Source organism: Falco cherrug, chromosome 3, assembly GCF_023634085.1.
Source record: "Falco cherrug isolate bFalChe1 chromosome 3, bFalChe1.pri, whole genome shotgun sequence".
In the NCBI taxonomy this organism is placed as follows: domain Eukaryota; kingdom Metazoa; phylum Chordata; class Aves; order Falconiformes; family Falconidae; genus Falco; species Falco cherrug.
The window spans coordinates 11,831,524-11,852,757 of NC_073699.1; the positions used below are offsets into that span (position 1 = coordinate 11,831,524).

Sequence of the window (21,234 nt, forward strand, 5' to 3'; positions counted from 1 at the left end):
CTCCTTGTCAGGGTCATAAGAACATGTAAGACGGGTAATGTGCATTTCCTTAATGAAGACACAGACAGTGCTGTCATAGAAATGAGAGAATCCCTTTCTTCTCAAAGGGAGGAGAGTTTGAACAAGAATGGGGAAACCATCACAGAGCTGGAAGTAATAAATTGTTTTACTGCCGTGGACTCATTGCAGGTCACCATGGTGAGACCTCTTGCAGCTGCTCATTAGTTCCTTGTTTCCTTAGAAATTTGCGTTTTTCTTTTTTTCCCAGAAAGCGGTATAGAAAGGTTCTCTACTGTGTGGTTGTGATACAGAAGAACTACAGAGCGTTCAGCGGTAGGAAGAAGTTCCTGTGCCTGAAGAAAGCAGCCATAATCCTTCAGAAGCAGTGGCGAGGCCAGCTTGCTCGACATGTTTACAGGGAGCGACGAGAGGAGAAGCGGAGACAAGAGGAGGAAAGAAGAAGGGAGGAGGAAGAAAGGTGCAGTGTGCTGTCTTACCTCACTCCTCCGTCTGTACAATACTAGGTTTTGGTCTGAATACCCTTTGTTTCAGGCTATTCTTGATGCAGTCATTTTGGAAACCTTTGCTGCTTTTGCTGCAAGATGAATGTAGCTATCATGGTAGTTTCGTATTCACAAACATATCCTTGGTGACCTTACTTTTGGCTGTCTTTTCCATGTGGCAGATGATGTCTGTAAGTTGAGCTATTGCCTTAGCAAATGTATGCGATGAGCTTGTGCTGAGCGTGATTTACTAGCTTCTTTTCTTCCCTCACTTTTAGGGAAAGACAAAGGCAAGAAGCAGAGCGTCTCGCCCAGCAGGTAAATTATGTTCTTAATACTTTCAGCCATCCTGTTTATTTGAGTATCTAAACCCAACCATTAAAAAAAATAAAAGGCATCTGTGGCATTTAAACTAAACTTATTACAGGAGCTGGCAGATAAAGCCAAAGGAAACTTGATACAGTTGTTTGCATGGAAATTTCTTTCACCTCCTCATGCTTCATTTAGTTTCTGGTAAAGACTGAACTTTCTGCGCATACTTGAGCTTTGCAGTATCTGTAAGCAAATGTAATCACGCTTTCATTTTTCTTTTTCTTTCTCGTGTTGGGATAAGGGTCCTTTTAAATTAACAGCGTGGTGGGAGTATGGTGCTTTAGAAATAAATACATTTTGAAAAGGAAACTTGCATTGAGGGGCTTTATTTTATTATGATTTATTTTGAATGCAGGCTGAAGAAGAGAGAAAGAAACAGGAACTGGCTGCCATTCAGAAAGCCCAGAAGGAGGCAGAGCTGAAGCAAGAGGTGGAGAAGCAGAAAGAAAGCAGGCAGGTGGAAGAAATCCTGCGTCTGGAAAAAGAAATTGAAGACCTGCAGCGCGTGAAGAAGCAGCAGGAGCTATCCTTGACAGAGGCATCGTTACAGAGGCTGCAGCAGCTTCGAGACGAGGAACTCCGGCGGCTCGAGGATGAAGCATGTCGAGCAGCCCAGGAGTTCCTGGAATCTCTGAACTTTGATGAGATAGATGAATGCGTCCGAAACATTGAGAGGTCCCTCTCTGTGGGCAACGGGTATCCTGCTGAGCTGACTGAACAGACTGGAAATGCCTGCAGTGAAAAGCCCAATTTTAACTTCAGCCAACCATATCCTGAGGAGGAGGTAGATGAGGGCTTTGAAGCTGATGATGATGCATTTAAGGATTCGCCCAACCCAAGTGAGCATGGCCATTCTGATCAAAGGACCAGTGGCATCAGGACAAGCGATGATTCCTCAGAAGAGGATCCGTATATGAATGATACTGTGGTGCCAACAATTCCTGCTGCTAGCAACGCCATGCTTATACCTCCTACCCATGACACCGTCAGTCTCCACAACTCTTCAAGTGGTGAATCCACATACTGCATGCCAGAAAATGTATCGTGTAGACCTCCAAATTCTGCGGAACCTATTTCTCCTGATGGAGACTATGATTACGACCAAGATGATTATGAAGATGGTGCTATTACTTCTGGTAGCAGCGTTACCTTTTCCAATTCACACAGTAGCCAGTGGTCACCAGACTACCGATGCTCAGTGGGGACGTACAACAGCTCTGGAGCATACCGATTTAGCTCCGAAGGAGCTCAGTCTTCTGTAAGTATCGTTGGTTTTATTATCGATTCAGTTGATGCGTGCTTTCCGGTTATTCTTTTTACCCCACAGTTTCTGTTCTTAACAAATGTCTGGGCTGTGTAGTTTGACTTGCTCAGAATGCATATGGGCACGGTTACCCTTTGCTGTCCAGCTGCCGCCGGGGTGAGGGCGTTACAGTTCGAGGCAGCTCGGATGCTGCTTGCAGTCCTAGGCTTACGCAAGGACATGCCTCTGTTTTAATGCAGACGTGCACGTTACTTGGTGAGGAGCTCATTGCATGGCCTTGGATGCAATTCATAAGCAAAATTCTCCTCTGTGTCTGTCTGTTTGGAGTCAGGATATCAGGTAGCGTGGTGGGGAATTGATTTCAGAATGAACAGATTCAGTTATGCATGCAAGTTGCAGCCGTATGGAGGAATAAGCTGCTTGCAGAAGTCCCTGAAATGCCCATGTGTATTTCGAGATTACTTGGAGAGTAGATTTCGCTTGATGGCAAATGTTAAAATTATTGAGGCAGGCACTCAGGAGCATTTTTTCAGTAATTTTTACTGAGTGTACTGTGGGCTTTACTCCTATGAATATTTTTTGAGCATTATAATTTCCTCTACCACTCACAGAATACTTCTGTGAGAGCGTCTGATTGGGAAGGTGAAAAAGTATTTCAATAACACTGATTTATTTAGAAGGAAAATGTGAACACTAAAGTATCTATTACAGTTGAGGCAGTGAAAAACAGTCAAAGAGCCTTCATGACCATGAGGATAAGTTGACCGTACTTACCTAAGAGGAAAACGCTTTTAGCTGTCTGTTGAGGACGCCTTCCCGTTGCACGGTGCTGGAAGTGTGTCACATACAGAACAGATATTCCGGTTATTCGGGGTGAGGGTAGAGGAAAGCTATTACCGCAGCTTGTGGAATATGTTTCTTTTTCAAGACTTTTCTAAACTGTTACCCACAGCACTTCCGTGGTGGAGGGATGTGGTGCGAGGCAGCACGCCCTGGCCATGCTCTCGCAAAGGGCTAACTTTCCTGAGCAGCTACAAATCTGTTTTCATGTGTTACGTGGCATAAGGGCCAGTGTGTAATCAAACGGTTCAAGCTGCAACTTACTGCGATGTCCTCCTTCCTTAGTTAGCTGGATGAAAAACGACGAGGAATCACCTTCCGATACATCATAAAATGATTTAGCTAAAGACCTGTAAATCAAGTTTATATAAACTATTTCCTGAGAGATCATTTCACTTTTATTTCCTTTATTCTGTAGTTTGAAGACAGTGAAGAAGATTTTGACTCCAGGTTTGATACAGATGACGAGCTTTCCTACCGGAGGGATTCAGTCTATAGCTGTGTCAGCCTGCCCTACTTTCACAGCTTTCTCTACATGAAAGGTACTGGGTGAATCCGAATCCGCTAAATATACAAAATAGCCAGAAATGTATGTTATACCTCGCACTCCGGTTCCTGTAGAGTTAAGCTATTTTCTTATTTTTCAAAAGGTGATGGAAAAGTAATTGAGAGCAGCTCAAATTACGTTACTTGCACTGGCTTACACCCAGCAGTGTTTTTCCCCTCTGCAAAGGAACACCAGCGTTTTGGGCTGCCTCTGTTTCATTTTACATCTCCGCTGGCTCGTGAACAATGGGGTATCCAGTATAAGTATAGCAAAATAACTCACCAAGTCAAATTTTTGAAATTTTGAGGAGAGCCGATTCCTGCCGCAAAAACCTTGTAGCATAGGCAGCATTCTACATTGCAGGCCAGTTTTACTGACCTCAGTCAACTTTGATTTTGGATCTGACGGACACAGAGAAGGGTATGTGCAGCAAAAGGGTGTGAGAGACTCTGAAAGAAACTACACAGGAGTTCTCTTGTTAAGATTCTTGGCTTTATCTTCATAGAATCATAGGATCATTGAGGTTGGAAAAGACCTTTAAGATCATCAAGTCCAACCATTAACCCAGCACTGCCAAGTCCATCACTAACCGTGTCCCTAAGTGACACACCTACACATTTTTTAAACACTGTGAGGGATGGTGATTCCATCATCTCCCTGAACAGCCTGTTGATGATCAATCATCTTCTTCACCTTCCGATAACTGGTAGTAAATTACAATGTAGATGAATCCTTATATGGTACCCATCACTCTAGCATAACCTATTTTCCTGGAGTAGGAACAGTGACGAATGTGCACACAGCTATTTTTGTGTGAAAAATAATGCAGTCGTCATCACTAGCATGCCTTTTACTTTCTGACATCATTAGCAGTAAGTTTTTGTGGAATGACAGGAGTATGTATATTGGTTTGGTTAAGATGTTTTTTTGACTGTGATGTAACTACAGTGCAAGATGTGTTGTTTACTGTATAGCCACACTTCGGTATGACTGAGTATGTTTCCTACTCAAAGTGTAGCTTTTTCAGGTTTTGTGGGTTTGTGTTGAACATTGTTACCTCCTAATAAGCTAGAGAGAGTTAAAGAGTTTAATGCTAACCTTCTTCTATGTAACTGAAAACAGCATTGAAGTTGATTCTTATGTGCAGCAAGACTTTCTAATAATTTATTTTTTATTATATATGTGTTAGGTATAAGTACATATATATGTTACACGTATTTTTAATACAGAGATCTGTTACGCTTTAAGGGTCGTTAGATTGCCAACGATATTGGTGGCCTTAAGGATATGCAAAAATGAGATCTTTGGTTTCGTGGCTTACAGCAGAGACTCAGGTTAACTGCAGCATTGTTGGTCAGCATCTTCCAGCGTTGGTTTGGTCACAGCTTCTGATTTATAATGTAATTATTTGTCTTAACTACATTAAACCCACATCTGTCTCTCTTGCCAGGTGGCTTAATAAACACATGGAAGCGACGCTGGTGCGTCCTGAAAGATGAGACCTTCCTGTGGTTTCGTTCCAAGCAGGAAGCACTTAAGCAGGGTTGGCTTCACAAAAAGGGGGGTGGATCATCTACGCTCTCCAGAAGGAACTGGAAGAAACGATGGTTTGTTCTCAGACAGTCCAGGTTGATGTACTTTGAAAATGACAGTGAAGAAAAGCTGAAGGGTGCCATTGATGTCCGAACAGCCAAGTAGGTTTATGTTTTTTTATATGTTGGCCATAGTTCCTCCTAAATACTTCTTGGGGCTTAATCTGGGAAGATGTTGAGTGCCCTGCCTTCAAATTGTGTGAATGCAAGCATGAGAATGTGTGTGATGAAGTTACTGAAAGCAAGTGTTGTCCTCAGTTGGCTCTCCTTTAAGTCTGCAGAGTGCTCCAGAGCTAACCAGTGCCAAATACTTCAGAAAACTGCTGCTGTAATGAACCCATGTATGCATTCTCCCAGAGGCCCTACTTAGTCTGTAATGATTCCCAGGGCAATCTGGGGCATGTTGCCAAGTCCATAGCTGCAGGCAAACCCTGAATGAAAAGGGTGGAATTAATAGGTCCTGAATATGTTTAAGTTAGCGTGGGTCACAGCTGTATCTTCTGTGTGCATTTACAGGGGTTTTTTTATGTTTGAAATAATTGCGATAGAAAAGCCTTAAAAATGTTTATCTTCATTTAAAAAAAATAGGATTAGTAAACCTGACTTAATAACTTCTGTCTTGCTAACTAAAGTTCCTTACCCCTTAAAATTCTGTGCTTCCTGAAGCATGGATCAAAAAAGTTCTCTGAGGGGCGGTGGTTTTCCTTTTAAACCATCAATGTGCTTTGTGAACTTCATGGATTATCTAACAAAATTAAAAATTAAAGTGTGCCAGTATTGATAGTGTAAAATTTATATTTTCTGTATAAAAGTGTACCTAAGCTTTCTTCCAAGGTAAAAAAAAATAGAAATGGCTGTAGCACTTGATTCCGCTCTCCTCCTTGTAATCCACAATATCCATTTTATTTTGTTAATTTAACAGAGTAAATCGAAAGCTTAGATTAATCTTCTCTTTTCTGAAGTCCTGGCTTGAGCCTGATTTCAAGCAGGACAAAGTAAACAGTTCAAGTGAGCATCCTGACTTGCTCTTCTAAAACCAGTGGGCTGTGGGTTGTCGAGTAAATCTCTGAACAGAGACTGAAGTTCCTACCCCGAATTTTTTGTTGAAGCGGAATTTGACTCTGCCTTACATACCATAGCATGTATTTAGCATATTTTTCTAATACGTTTAAACCTTCTTTTTCTGTTGTCACCACATTTCTTCATTGACTGTGCCCTATAGAAGTACTTTGCTGAACGTACCTTTAAAATTGTCAGGTAAAGGTTGTTGAACCTAACTTGAATTGTAGGTTCAATCAATTACTTTTCCTGTATAAATGTATAAAATAGATAAAAGAAAGGGTACTTGTACTTAAAGAGCTGTATGTCTTTTGAGAAATAAGCAGTAGCTTTTCTTGGTAACTCACTGTGTGCATTCCTAAAATCGTGCAACTTAGCTATTTCACCAGTTCTCATTAGGGACCCTGTTCAAATTAAATTAAATAAAGGCTGATTAACTTAAAACACAGAATAGGGAGGTATTGTGTGGGACATTGTTATTGGGAGGGAAGGAAACCAAATTAAAGAAACGGTACAGAATTACAGCTTTTTGTTTTAATAGCAGATAAATTGTTGTCATGAGTCTGATAAGCAGAGCTTGCATATATTGCTTATAGGATAGACATTTATGAAAACAGTATAGCTGATAAGGAAGTATAGCTGGTTAAGGACATAATAAGCTTCAGACAAATATTAAACAGCAAAAAGGAAATTAGTTGATTTCTTAAGCTTCAGGAAAACCTGATGGAATACTCAAATTACTCCTTAAAAATCTTGTACTTCGTGGTTCGTGATTAATATATCAATACTTAGATATCCAAACTACAAATTGGAAAGATGTAATTTTTCAGCAGATGAGTGCTCAGCTTTTTCTGGAAGTCATGGTTGGAATTGTCTCTATGCTGACTCACAACCACACAGAATTACTAATCCAGGTTTGTTTGCTTTTTGGTTTTAATCTTCAAGAGCTTTCTTTTTACCACTCCAAAAATTACTTGGGTATGCAGCCAGTTCAGAGGTATATCCATTTCTCAACTCTGTTATCTTTGCCTCTCTTGAGGTTTGATAGTGCTGCTTCTTTAGTTCTTGTTAAAACAATAACAGAACAGTCAACTTGGTATAGTGATATTCATACTTGTTTGAATATTTGTACTGTATAGGCAGGAAACACAAGTTTGGTGAATTAATACTGTCTGATAAATCACTGTCTGATAAATCTTCTGAGTCTTGCAAATGAACGTGATTAAGGTTGACTGCTGTTGTGAGCCGCTCAACATTACAGAATTTTCAAAATGTTGACAGTCTCTAATGCTCAGTCTTGGTGTTTCCTTCTTTTCAGAGAGATCGTTGATAATACAGGCAAAGAAAATGGTATTGATCTAATAATGGGTGATAGGACCTACCACTTAATTGCTGAGTCTCCTGAGGATGCAAGGTATGAAAATCATCACGCCTTTTTTTTCTTTTCCTTTTTTTTTGTAACCTCTATGCCGTTCTGACTTGTGCTTCTCATTAATTTGTTTGCTCGCTGTCAGAAAATATTCAAGCTGTGCTAAACATGTTGTATGTTAATACTTTTTTGAAAAGACTTCTGAGAAGAAAATTTTGAGGCAGAGCATTACTGGCAAGACTCAAGACTGCCAATGAAAATTTGCCTAGAATGTGGCTGTTACCCTTTTATTACTAGCAACTTTATGAAATACAGTATGTCTGTAGAGTGGCAGTGATCAGCCATTGATGCTTGTCTTGTTCATTACCCTGCTGTGTTTAGCTGCATAGATTAAATCAATATTTAAGACCCTGTAATCTGTCTGAAATAAAGTACTGTTCTTCACGGTTGGAATCTGTGTGCCTAAGCACAGCCTGAATTTTTTTCAGATAAAAGTTGTAAATTTTTTTTCAGATAAAAGTTGGATTTTAGGGTGAAAGCATGTTCATGAATAAGAAGAGCATGCAAGAGAGTGTTTTCTTTTCTGCTGATTTAAAAAGGGTCTTGCTTTTGTTGCTAAATTATCCCTGTCAAGCTGTATGGGGAGGCTGGTAGGTGAGGAGCAAGCCTGACTTGTCAGATCAGTTGTAGTGCATCTTTTAAAAAAAATAAAATAAAAAAAAATCCCCACACTGCAGTTCATGCGAGATAATAATATGCTTGCCCATAAAAATCAAGCATTTAAATAAAGTGAACTTAGTAATCAAAGCTTATTACCCACTGTCTTGCTGCCCCAAGGCCAGAATACAGGATGCCTGTGTCAACACCACTTGAGCTACTTTGCTCTGAAGCCTTGAAAGTTGCTTCGTATTCTGTTCTTTTTAAAGGTATAATACCCTCCTATATCACAGGACACTGAGTATAAATTTAGCAATGCTTACAACGCAGAATCATTCTTCATTTTTTAAGCATCCTTAAAATTACCCTTGAAACAAGTTACGAGCTTTCCAGCAGTTACTGTTAAGATTCTTGTGTGATGTGACTATATTTTAAAATGAAGGCTTAGCTAAAGTCCCTTCTGTTAGATTTGCATACATGCCCTGCGGACAATAAGAAATTGTCAGCATAAAGACTTGTCTGTTGTCATGCATCTCTCTCGGTTTTTGTCTTCAGCGTTGAGGAGGAGACACTATATGCTATTGTTGTGTATAGTACACGTAACATACCATCCAGATTAAATTACTTTCTACCAGTGTAATTCATGGGGTTTTTTCTCAGTCACCCCGGCAGACTTTAATGAGGGAGATGTGTAAGGATTTGCAGATAGGCTTAAGTCAAAGCCTCGGTAAAGTTTGGCATCGCTAAAAATGAACTGCAGAATTACTGGGCTGTGTTGGTTGTGGATCTGGTATTGAAAAAATTATTTTGTATACGGGCTAGATCATGATCTGAGGTTGCTTTTTATTCAAATGAAGGGAAAAAAGAAGAGAAACCCGACAGCTTCTGCCCCCCCCCCCCCCCCCAAAAAAAAAAAAAAAAAGGGGGGGATGGTGGTGAGAAAAAGAGGAATTACTGTTTTGGTCACAGAACTGTATTTGAGGAAAGAAGAAATGCTTCAGTGGGCAGCCGTTGCGGAGGGTTTATTCCTTTCAAACCCCTCGTCTGTCTTTTTTCCCTCTTCCTGGGTTCTGGGACTCAGCTGAAAGACAAAGGAGGTCCCGACATGGAAGAAGGCAAAAGGAGAGTAAAATCTGCCTTTGTCTTTTGCAAAGTGCCGTGGTTAATTTCTTTTTCATTGTTCACACAAAGATTGCATGAAATGAAAACTCAGAATTGTCCTTTAAAATCTAATAATAAATTATTACTAATTGTGCATACAGTGCTGTGAAGTCTTTTTTCATTTTTAAATAGAAGATTGACATTTAAATACATTTACAATTTCTGAGCCCGAAAAGGAAAGCTGAATTTAATTTTTGAGAATCTTTTGGCAAATGAGTTTTAGTTTTCTTCAGCTGAAGGTTCCTTCTCTCTAGATGACCCCCCCCTTGTTCTGAGGGGTTTTCAGTGACCTTGTCTTACGTCCAGCAGCGTAAGCATTACACAGAACCCCTCCATGGGTATCTCTGAGTCTTAACAAAAGAATGAGAACCAAGTATGTTCTCATCTTCTTTATTGTCAGGCACTCTTAAATCTGTTTTTCTTCATGCCTTGCCTTGTTTGTAATGAAAGCATAAGCTGTTAGAAAGGATTTAGGATACGGCGGTGATGGTACTGTTTGACAGGCTGCACAGATTTTCTCAAGCTGTCGCTGGCAGTTGGGTTTCCAGGTTCCTGCATTCTGGGCAGCAGTTGGCTTCTGGATGCTGGAGGTCAGGAGACATCAAACCAGTGTCCTGGGCATATAAGCAATTGCATTAAAGATAGCTTTATATTTAAATCCAGTAGTTTTGCATTTGTTTCTTCAGCCTGGTGGTGGTGGAGGAGACTGCAGAAAAGCGAGGAGGCCGTTTGAGAGGCTGGGCTTTCGAGCCCTTTGAAAACTTGGCCCCAGGTGGTTCTCCTTAGAATGGCAAATTCCTATCTCAAAGAACTGGCATTCAGGAACCTGCCGAACAGGCCAGGCTCTGCCCTCAGATTTCAGTGGGATTGCTTGGGGCAGTTGAGCTTTATGGTATCCAACTGCCGGAAGGGTAGAGATTGCCCAGAGGCAGGAGGTGTGGTTGAAATCCTTCTGCAACGGCTGCTCAGCACTAGGGGCCGAAGTGCTGGAGACCTCCCTGGCACCTTTCCTGCTGTGGGTACAGGCAAGGCCGCCGGAGCCGCAGGGATTGGGCCCTGCTTCAGCTTCACTGGCCCTTCCAGCAGCTGGGTTTTCCAGTGCTCCATAGGGAACGAAAACTGTAGAGGTATTCGCGTGGGGGTTTATTCTTTCTCCCCTCTCAGTTGTGCTTCTTGGGCTTGATGGGCTTGGGCAGCCTTTGCAGAAGTGTCGCTGTAAGAAACTGTTACGCTATCCGTGCAGCAGAATTTATAATCTGAAGGTCGGGCTTCCCATTAAAGGCCTTGTGCGTAGCCAGTAATGTATTTTTTTCCAGATGAGATGTGTGGAATGTGTTACAAATCCTCTCTCTAAGCCCTCAGATGTTTCAGTGTGCTTACTGCCAGTTTTTTCAGAGATGCCACTTTGTGTACAAGGTGTTTGTCTTCAGGCAGAAGGGCGGCATGAGCTCGGGTGGGGAGGTCTGGAGGGGCTCGCTTGTACCCAGTGTCACTTGAACTGACATAAAGCCCTACCGCTTTTATGCATGTTGACAAAAAGAATCTTAAGCAATTTCAAAAACCTGCAGAACCTGCTAGATCTCTGCAGAACAAAGCTGACTGAAGGCATGTGCAGAAGCAACATTTTACTTACACTGCTGCCTTTCTCTCCACAGCCAGTGGTTTAGCGTACTGAGTCAAGTCCATGCGTCCACAGAGCAAGAGATCCGAGAGATGCATGATGAGCAGGCAAATCCACAGAATGCTGTGGTAAGTGTAAACCCAAAGAACTTTTCAAAGCAAATGTTTTTAGAAAACAGGGGCACTGTGGTGGTCACGGCTTCTGAGACTCACAACCTAGATGTCCTTAAACACAGTGGTAGCTGTGACACTGGCTAGAGGCTCCATGTCCTTGGTCCTGAAGCTGTACAAGAAGAGAGTGTGACTTCCGATTCCTGGCCCATCATTCAGCTTGATGAAAAATCAGTGTTGGTTTTTTTTTTTTTGGGGGGGGGGATTCTGGTCCAGTTCCCTATCACACCACGGTGTATGCTTGAGTTTGAAATTTTGCAAAGATACAGTTAATGAGGAAATTAAAAACCCAAGAGTTGAAAATCTGAGATTTCTTTGGTCCTGCATTTATCATTCTGTACAACCTACTCTGGGAATAAATGGGATACATTTGGAACCTAGTATCAAGCAAAGGGAAATCAAAACTTCTGCTTAATGGCTTCAGGTGTTTGTTCTGAGAGGGTGCCATTTATATTGGGATGGCACTTTTGGGTGAAAAATTCAAGCAGGTTTGGAAACTTAGAAAAAAAGTGCAGTTCTGAGGTGCCTCCAGCTTAAATAGGTATGATCTTTTACTGGATCTGTTTACCTGAGTCTCTTAGTTTTCCCATCAACAGTTTTAATCATTAAAAGAAACTGATGTCCAAATCTGCAGTTCATTTTGCGTGATCAAAGCCACTGCTCCTTTCACCTGTCTCTGAGAAGAGTTCTCTGAGTATTGTAATAGTAAATGTCTTCCTCCTTTTCTGGTTGGATGTTTGTTTATAGGGAACACTAGATGTGGGACTAATTGATTCTGTCTGCGCTGCTGACAATCCAGATAGGTAAGTCAGAACCGTGCCTTGTGACTGACTTTCTTTTTCTCCTTTACCTAGCCAAAATCAGATACTTTATACTTCAGTCTCTATATTCTACTGACCAACTACGCATTAAAGTAATTCACTGTTGCCTCCCTTTTCATAGTACTGAACAACACATGTTAAAGCATTGAACAGGAATGGTAGTGTGCTTTGGGGGGGCTTCTCTTAACTTTCCTGGCACTGCTGCATATATGAACTGTTCAGCCACTAAAGTGATCCAAAAGTAGATTAAATATTTCTTTCATTTATACAGGTAATGCTCCTGAAAAAGAGCAGCTTATTTTTGAGTCCTGTACAATGTATTAGGCAGAAAAAATCAGTTTAACATTCTTCTGTTCAGCTTCTCATGCAAGAATGTTGTATTCTGCAGGGATGAGATTTATTTCACATAACAAAAATGTCTTGTAACAAAGAAGAGGATGCAGTGTGAAAAATAACCATCAGCATTTTCTTAGTTCTTGAACTAGTAACAGTATTTTGGGGGGATAAAAACTAATGTGGGTTCAGGCTATGACTCTGGTTATAAGGTTACTAGCTGTGCGGTGTTACTTGCACTGTAGGAGTTCGTTCCAGTCTCCTCTTTGCACATATATGAGACAGCTGGGTTTAAGTTACTGGTTTGTCCTTGGCCTGCCGATACCCCGATACCACAAGTAACAGTGATTATGAGCCCAGATTTCCTAAAGAGTATAACACAAACATCCAGAGCTTTCAGCATATGCTTGTCTTGTAAGCATTGTTCACTCATATTTTTTTTCCTTGTAGTAGTTTGGTTTTTTTTAGTTCTCTGAATCTAAATCCATGATGGAAGGTTTTTCAATTAGGAAACACATTTACTAATACAGGCAATAGATTATTTTTATCCTGACACATAAGAACCCACTACTGAAAGCTCAAAAGAGAGAAACTGAGCAGAGTGCCCTTTGAATCTGTGTTCAGAAAGAATCCTAAGAACAGGGCTTCCGTCATTTTCCTGAACTGGGGAGGAGGAGAGGGAAGCCTGGAAGGTTGGCTACTGTTGCTCATAATGATCTTGTCTGATGGCTTGATCTCCCTCAGTTTATACCTTAGCACTCTCCTTTTTCAGTTCTCTTGCTACAGCTCACCGGTAGCTTCTGTCCTGCACATCACATTATCCAGCCTTCTAGAGCGCGCTTCACGTAGCTCAATCTAAAGCTGCTGCCTCCTCACACATTTTAAAACATGGTCAACAAAATTCTTCTTGTTCAGTTCACATGTCCACTTGTCTCCTCATCCACCACTCTTCCTGAATAATGTAGCACTTCAGCACCATGTGAGTGTGACCAAAACACTGGATTCTGATCACTCCCTTACCCCCTTCTATGGCACTGGTGAGCACTAGCTGTAGATAACTCTGAGATAACTTTTAAGATACCTTAGACACTTCTCATGTTACTTGATTTACTGTAACCTCCCTTCACAGAGTTTTACAATTTTTCCTCCTAATAGTTTTATTTACTTTTTTCTTTATCCTGTCATCCATCTAGCTTGTATGTGGCACGCCCTGGTTTTGGAGAATGGTATCATTTGGGTGAACCTCTGTATCCCTATAAATGATTTTTTGATTGGTTCTAATTTCTACCGAGTTACCTTCTTCCAAGAACTGTAAAAAGAAGGCCCATGAGCTTCTCGTGCATGGGGCGGCCCTGACTGCATCTTTCCCACTTTCTGCATCTGATAACAGTTCTTAAAAACTGTGTGTTACGGTTAGTTACAAAATTAGTTACAAAAACTAATGTTAAAGGGTTAAAGCAAGTGTTTGTAGGCTGAAGAACCTGCCTCTCTAATCCAGAGAGCTATCAGCACAGTTCACTTGCGCTAGTTCTTCGTGCTTCAGTGAATCCCGGTGTGGGATTGGGTAAAAGCCAGACTCTCATTAAAAATAGATTGTACTCTCAGCAAATTGGGTTGCAGTGCATTAAAAATAAAAGAATCTGTGTTCACATGCTGCTTCGCTATAGACCTTTGTAAACTGTAGTTTGTTTTAGCTAATGTAACTACTGAAGCAGACACTCTAAATAGATCTGACCCTGAAATAGAGTTCTGACTCACATCCAAAGCTGATTAAAGATTGGAGGTTTTTCTCACCAGATCTATTCTGAGATAGGACAAGTTGCAATTTAATGTAAACTTTCCCACCGTTCAGAGCCCTAGCATTTTGGTGTGAATCCAACATAATCGAGTCTTTTCAAATGCCTAATTTTTGTTAGGTATAGCGGTGTTGAAATAAATGCTTTAGAGTGGACAGTATTTGTCAGAATAGAAAATGCAAACAACAGACAGTGTTTGTGGTTGTGGTGAGTGAGGTAAACAGCACGTACGTTGAATGTAAAGGCTTTTTCAATCTTCATTTATTTTCGTAGACCCAATTCATTTGTGATCATCACTGCTAATCGTGTTCTTCACTGTAATGCTGACACTCCTGAAGAGATGCATCACTGGATAACCCTGCTCCAAAGGTCAAAGGGGGACACTAGAGTGGAGGGACAAGAATTCATTGTGAGGGGTAAGAACTGAGTGGGGAAGTAACAAAGTAAGTAACATCCATTAAGCTTCAAAGAGATTGTTCCTACAAGACAATCTGGGTAATATGCCAGCATGGTAGGATTGGAGCCTCATCTTTGTACAGTGCAGTTTACTCAAAAATAAATACAGCTGAAATTATACTCCTGCTGTGCCATGTAAGAAAATGCAGTAATGATGACAAAACCATTTTTGTAAACTGACAAAAGAATTTTTCTACGTAAAAACTGAAGTTGAAAAGTTTACATATTAATTTTATTGTATCTTCATCATTTCATTGTTTGACAATTTTACTCGTTGTTTAATACGTGAGCTAAACAATTCACGTCATATTTTTGTTGTTGAAACGATACAATGACTTTTAGCAACCTAATTTTGTCCAACTCCTAAAAGAAAAAAAGTGTGATTCAAATTATGTCTTTAACAGGATGGCTACACAAGGAAGTAAAGAACAACCCAAAGATGTCTTCATTAAAACTGAAGAAGCGTTGGTTTGTTTTGACGCACAATTCTTTGGACTACTATAAGAGTTCAGAGAAAAATGCTTTGAAATTGGGTACGCTGGTCCTGAACAGCCTCTGCTCGGTGGTCCCACCTGATGAAAAAATCTTCAAAGAGACAGGTAATGGTTTGCCTTTGTACAAATACGCTTTCAGTTGCCTTCTGTCCTGCTACCTAGAAATGCAAAAACCAGTGCATAAGAATATTGTAAATAGATTATTATGGTTGCAGTCTGATGAACAAATCAGGTTCCTGAGTCTCTGAACCATTTTACAGGGAATTACTTGGCAAAAAACCAGAGGTACTAATGTATACAAGAGCAAAATTTGTTCTCACTAATATTCAAGTTATCATAGGCTGACACTGCAGCTATGTGTGATTGCTTACGCTTACACATCAAAGACTTGGGGAAGGACATAGGGATAGCACTCTCCTCATACATTATTTTATGTGCTGAGGAACTGTGAGGACTAGCATTGGTGGAGCAAGTGTAGTGAGGTCTCAAGTAAGAGTCCAGTTTGTGCTAAGCGACGTATTACACCTGAGTCAGCTCCGCTGTGCATTTTCAAAACTGGTTTTCAACTCGGAAGTGGCTGTTTGCAAACGAGAAGTGACTGTTGACAGTCCTGTGTAATCTAACTGGGGACACTGACACTTCAAAGAGGCTTTTGCTAGTGAAAGATGAAATAGATTTTCTTTAATTGAATCTGCTTCATAAAAAGCTTATACAGTGATGCAGAGAGAGAATTTGAACTAAAATGCTTTTTCTACCATAGTTGCCATTTCATTGGTGTGAAATTAATGACTTTTTTACAGAAGCAGTAGTTGTTCATGCTTTATACCTGTTTGTGCATGTGCCACAGATTATGAAAGACTCTCGCATATCAAGGAATCCCGTCTCATTTTCCTGGTACAGATAGGACTGGAGAAGTAGGGCCCACAAGCCACAAACAGCTAACAGTATTCTATAGTGTAGCCTTATGGTCACTGTTAACAAGATGACTGGATGAGATGGGAGGCTGCGTGGTGGTGGCTGTACCTAGGCCTTTTGAAAGGAGAGAATCTCCTTCCATACCATAGTATCTGTATTATGATAATTACTCGTACAGCTTCTTAGGTCCTGAGAAACTGCCAGCGTGATGCAGAATGCAGCACTCGGGGTCTGATGGGACTGCAGTTGTTTTCAGATAGAAGCTGGGGTGTTTTTATAGATACACTTTCTATGATTAATACTTTTTACTGTTGTGCTAGGTTACTGGAATGTAACTGTATACGGACGCAAACATTGTTACCGTCTCTATACAAAATTGCTTAATGAGGCGACACGCTGGTCAAGTGCCATCCAGAATGTGATTGACACAAAAGCACCAATTGATACTCCAACTCAGCAACTTATTCAGGATATTAAGGTAGGCACAAAAAGGAGGGCGTGGAGTGGGAAAGAATGGTTGCTTAAATATTTTTCACGTTGGCTTTGCCATGTTGAGTATTAAAGCAGTAAATGAAGTTTTAATCATACAGTGATGTGGACTGAAATTGTGGGACCTGAACGTATTCACTGACCTGATAAAGGAATTTCTGTCTAAACAGTAAAAGAGCAAAGTGTGAGGTGCAACTTGGAGGGCAAGAGGGGTAACTTTTTTCCCTGAAAGCAGTAACAAGTTTTACTGGTTTATGTAACTGCTATACCTGGCAGTAGAGTGCAGCGTGCAAGTGCACGAGTCAGCAGACCTGTTTGGCTACATCTGCAGTGGGCAGCACACCAGTATGTGAACTAGACAGCTCTCGTGATTTCTTCTTGTGTTTTTTTCATTATGATTCTTTTCTTGTTTTATGATAACATAGGCTAGGCATCTCATGTCTCTGCGCAACGAGAAACATATTCAGTTAATGCTCTACTGCTTTATAGTCCTGTTGGAGACACTGCGCGCATAGCCAGAGAACAGCTTGGAGATTTTTGCTTGCTGGAGAGAGGATGATGATTCTCAGAAGAGACCAAAAAAAAAAGGAAAGAGGGGAGAACTGCGACTAATCTTTTCCCTTAGAGAGTGCCACCTCTTCTCTCATGGAAAAGTAGTATCAAGTCCTAAATTCCAAGACTATGAATGCTGTTTTCAGAGCAGTAGACATATGTGGAAGTTCAGGATTGGTAGAAGACGGTGGTCACACGTTAATCAAACTTGGCCTAAGAAAGAACAGTACTTAGACATCAGAGTGGGTGCGTAAGGTTTACAGCAGCAGTTTTTCTGCACCATTTTGTTGTGGTAGCATCTGTAGGTTCTAACTGAAAAGGCCAATTACTTATGCTGGAGAAATACTTTTAAATAAAACTTGGATATAGATGTGTTAATTCCAGTTATGAAATACTGGAGTAAAAATTATTGTAAAATGAAAACACACTTCAAAAAATGTTATTAAACTTCATGTTTGTCTCCTGCAGCTCTGCTGTGGTTTGCTCTTTACTGCACAGATAAAGTAAGCTATGCAAGGCTGGAGGCTAGCAGGTACTAAGCATTCATAGCCCGTAGAGCACCAGGGTAGCCACAGGACCCACAACTGGATTTAGCACCAAGCAGTGTTGGTAACAGCGATGACTAGTTTTTTCACAGCCAGCCTGAGAGCACAAAGCATTGCATTATTTTTAACACCAGACCCCAAATCCTGCTTTTCTCTCACTCCAACAGGAAAACTGCCTGAATGCTGATGTGGTTGAACAGATTTATAAAAGAAACCCTATTCTCCGTTACACTCATCATCCTTTGCACTCGCCATTGCTGCCGCTGCCATATGGGGACATCAATCTCAACTGTAAGTTTTTTCATAGAAACACTTTTCCTTACGAAAGATTAAACCAGAGCACGGGATTTTTTAGTCAGTGGGCTATAGTGAAGTTAACGTTAGGCAAAGTGTATATTCATAATGCAAGTAGACAAGTTTCCCTGTTCTCTTCCAGGAGTTAGAGAATAGCAGTTTGTCTAGCATAGAGCCATGGACTTGTGGTGCTCCTGCGTGGATGTTAGAGAAGGGAAGGTTACTGTTGCTGCTTTAATACAAGTTTATTACCCTCAGCAATACAGCTAAGAAGACCGAGTTTGAAAAGCCTTGCACTGAAATAAGCAAATAAACCCAATTCATTCAGTCTCCTTGATTCATATTCTCCTTCTCAAATCACTGTTGCTTTCTACCCCATGTGGGGAGATACAGCAGCCACAACTTCCAATTAACAAGTGTAAGTTTCATCCATTGTGGTGGGAAGTGTTATCTGTGGGAAACAGTATTTGAGTGGACACAGTTTTAAAAAGTAATGGTTAATTTACTCATGAAACAGAGGTAATCATATATTCCAATATCCTTTGTTCCCTAAATTAGTTCACTAAATTAGAAGTTGGTTTTGAATGAATGGTTCAGAGGTATTGACGGCTGTGAATTTGGTGTCCTTAAATGAATTTGCTTACCTTATTTTGCAACTGCATTTTAGACAAGATATGACTCAGATCAGAAGTTTCATCCTTGGGAGGAGGGTGGGAGGTCACAGCTGATTAAAAGCTAAGGTATTTCAGGTAAGACTTCCTGGCAACTCAAGTGATACTCTTCTGCTCATACGACAAGGAAAATCCTAGGAGAAACCTTTCCCTTCTCTTCACCGTTCTCCCATACAGTGGCAAGGCACAGTTCTGATCTTCTTGGCACTTGAGCTGGTTGTCCCATGCAGGAGTGCAGCACGGTTGCTCTCTATCCACCGTGGACAGGAACAACTAGTTCCCTCTGAGGCAGAAGTCTTGCCAAAATCTTCCCATACTAAATGTAGCTCCACAGATGGACCGATGCTAGTTATTTTCTGTAATAGTATAATGTCAGGTTAGAAACTTCGTAACATACATCTGTTTGTGCTTTGATGGTTAGTAGGGCTAACTGATTCAGACATCAGAGCAATCTCTTCCATCTCCTGAACCCAAGAACTGCATGGTTCTTTTAAGTAGATTGTAGAAGTTGTTAGCCCATGTTGAATAACCTGTGGTACAAAAATAATCACCACCTTTTCCAGCACTCAAAAAACAAGCTGCGGTGTCACGGCAATTATTTAGTTTAGTAATATTGTTTGGATTTAATGGAAATGCTGCTGCTGCAAACAGAAGCGATGCCATGTATCTTTGTCACTTTCCATAACACGGTCGTGCTTCACCTCACTTATGATCTGATTAGGTTTTCGCTTTTGACAGTGAAATGTGATAGACACTTCAGCAGTGTGGATTGCTCTGGAAGGAAGATTCTCCATCAAAAAAAACGATCAAGCAAGATATACTTACCAAGTTATGATGTCAGAAAACGTCAGAGTGGGATTTCATTAAATTTGGAAGAAAACTTACCAGCAAATTAGCTCCTAAAACTAGTTTGCATCATACATTTGGAATGGAAAAGATCCATTCTAATATGCTGCATAAGGGTCACTGACTAGCATTAAGCAATTCCTACATTAAGGCTGAGTGCTTTCTCTTGCATATCTCCGTCTAAGCACCTTTCTCCATATTTTTCTTTTCTAGTGCTGAAAGACAAAGGCTATACAACTCTGCAGGATGAAGCCATCAAGATATTTAATTCTTTACAGCAGCTGGAGTCTATGTCTGATCCCATCCCTATAATCCAAGGTATCCTCCAAACAGGACATGATTTACGACCTCTTCGAGATGAGCTCTACTGTCAGCTCATCAAGCAGACCAATAAAGTGCCTAACCCCGGGAGCGCGGGGAACCTGTATAGTTGGCAGATACTCACCTGCATGAGTTGCACGTTTCTGCCGAGTCGCAGCATCCTTAAATATCTCAAGTTCCATCTCAAAAGGTGAGAAGCTTTGAACTACTAAAGCAAGAAAAGAAGTTTCTTCACTTACTGTTTTCTTCACCACAACTTGTAGCAGTGTTTAGATATCTTCAAGTGAGATTGGAACATGCATTCTCTTAGTGAATGTATGCCAAACAACGAATCTAAAAATAAAACGTTGTATGAAAAGCGTGTATGAGCTGATCTAGGTGGAATTGTTCTCATTTGAAGAATCGAGAAAAATCCCACAAAACCGAATGCACAGTTGTTTGTGTTGACAAAAGGGTGGCTTTCTGTAATTGTATAAACTTGCTTAAGTGACTTGCAGCCTGTACCCCTGGGTCCCATTCTCAACTGTCCAAATCAACCTGTTAAAAATTCTTTGTCCTCCTTACCTTGGTTTTATGAGGCATGCATCATGCATATAAAAAAAACATCATCATATTTAAAGATGTATTGGAGGTAAAAATGTATGTTTGCAGATCTAATTTTAAGATATTGGTGACAGTTCAGCATTAACCAGAATGTGGGGTTTCTCTTGCTGTGATGCAGCAGAAGAATGCAGTGTGTAACTAGGAAAGTTAGTCCAACAGCAACAAACTGTTCTCAGTAATGTACAAGTCTTGTCTTTATTTGTGCTAGAGCATGGACTTTGTCAATCGCTTTGCTACATCTAATTATTTTATAAATATTTTTAAAATGCTTGTATTGAAGATACAGCTTTCAACCAGAGTAAGATCAGTGAAAAATATCAATCCCTTTATATAACTATTAAAACGAAAGAGTCCAACATTGATTCACTTTCTCAGTTTAATTCGGCTCATAAACTGTCCCCCTAGTTAAAAAAAACGCAACTGATACAACATTTGCAGCTTGGTTTCAATATTGTAGATGCATAGTCAGCTTACAGCATTTCTGTAATACTGCATTAATCTTTTTTTTTGCCTTGTAGATCACAGATCTCTGTACTTTTTCACATGAATTAAACCTCAGTAGCTCTTAAGAAGCTGACATTTTATCACTGGAAATACAGAAGCACTCTGTACTGAAAGCTACCCAAATTCAACAGTTTTCAATAATTACAGAGTTGAGTTCACTGAAGCTGTTAGCGAATACGCATAATACTAGCTGCTGAACAGTAAGATCTAGAGAGAGTCTTTAAGAGGAATAGAAATCAAGTATCCTAAGTGGCAATACTACAAGAACGGTCAAAATATGTTTTCTTACTTTTTTCTGTAGTACCTTAGTGCAGTTTAGCCTTCATTCAACAACTGTTACTGATAGAAAGGGGAGTTGATTACAGGAAGCTTTTCATAGTTATCTTGCTGTCAAATCTGAGTCATTACAAGATTCCTGTAGTTAATGCTATAAAGGTAG

The 21,234-nt window shown here is 40.4% G+C and overlaps 1 protein-coding gene across 1 annotated transcript in view; it reads left to right on the plus strand.

Annotated features, from left to right (window-relative positions):
- MYO10 (myosin X) overlaps positions 1 to 21,234 on the plus strand; it is a 167,544-nt gene that overhangs the window by 138,870 nt on the left and 7,440 nt on the right. Inside the window, exons 23-35 of the mRNA XM_055704335.1 lie at positions 269 to 478; positions 782 to 821; positions 1,231 to 2,133; positions 3,398 to 3,521; positions 4,977 to 5,220; positions 7,496 to 7,591; positions 11,020 to 11,113; positions 11,903 to 11,958; positions 14,379 to 14,521; positions 14,966 to 15,160; positions 16,291 to 16,448; positions 17,724 to 17,847; positions 19,581 to 19,878. Of these exons, the coding sequence (XP_055560310.1) occupies positions 269 to 478; positions 782 to 821; positions 1,231 to 2,133; positions 3,398 to 3,521; positions 4,977 to 5,220; positions 7,496 to 7,591; positions 11,020 to 11,113; positions 11,903 to 11,958; positions 14,379 to 14,521; positions 14,966 to 15,160; positions 16,291 to 16,448; positions 17,724 to 17,847; positions 19,581 to 19,878 (2,685 nt within the window). The remainder of the gene's footprint in view (positions 1 to 268; positions 479 to 781; positions 822 to 1,230; positions 2,134 to 3,397; positions 3,522 to 4,976; positions 5,221 to 7,495; positions 7,592 to 11,019; positions 11,114 to 11,902; positions 11,959 to 14,378; positions 14,522 to 14,965; positions 15,161 to 16,290; positions 16,449 to 17,723; positions 17,848 to 19,580; positions 19,879 to 21,234) is intronic.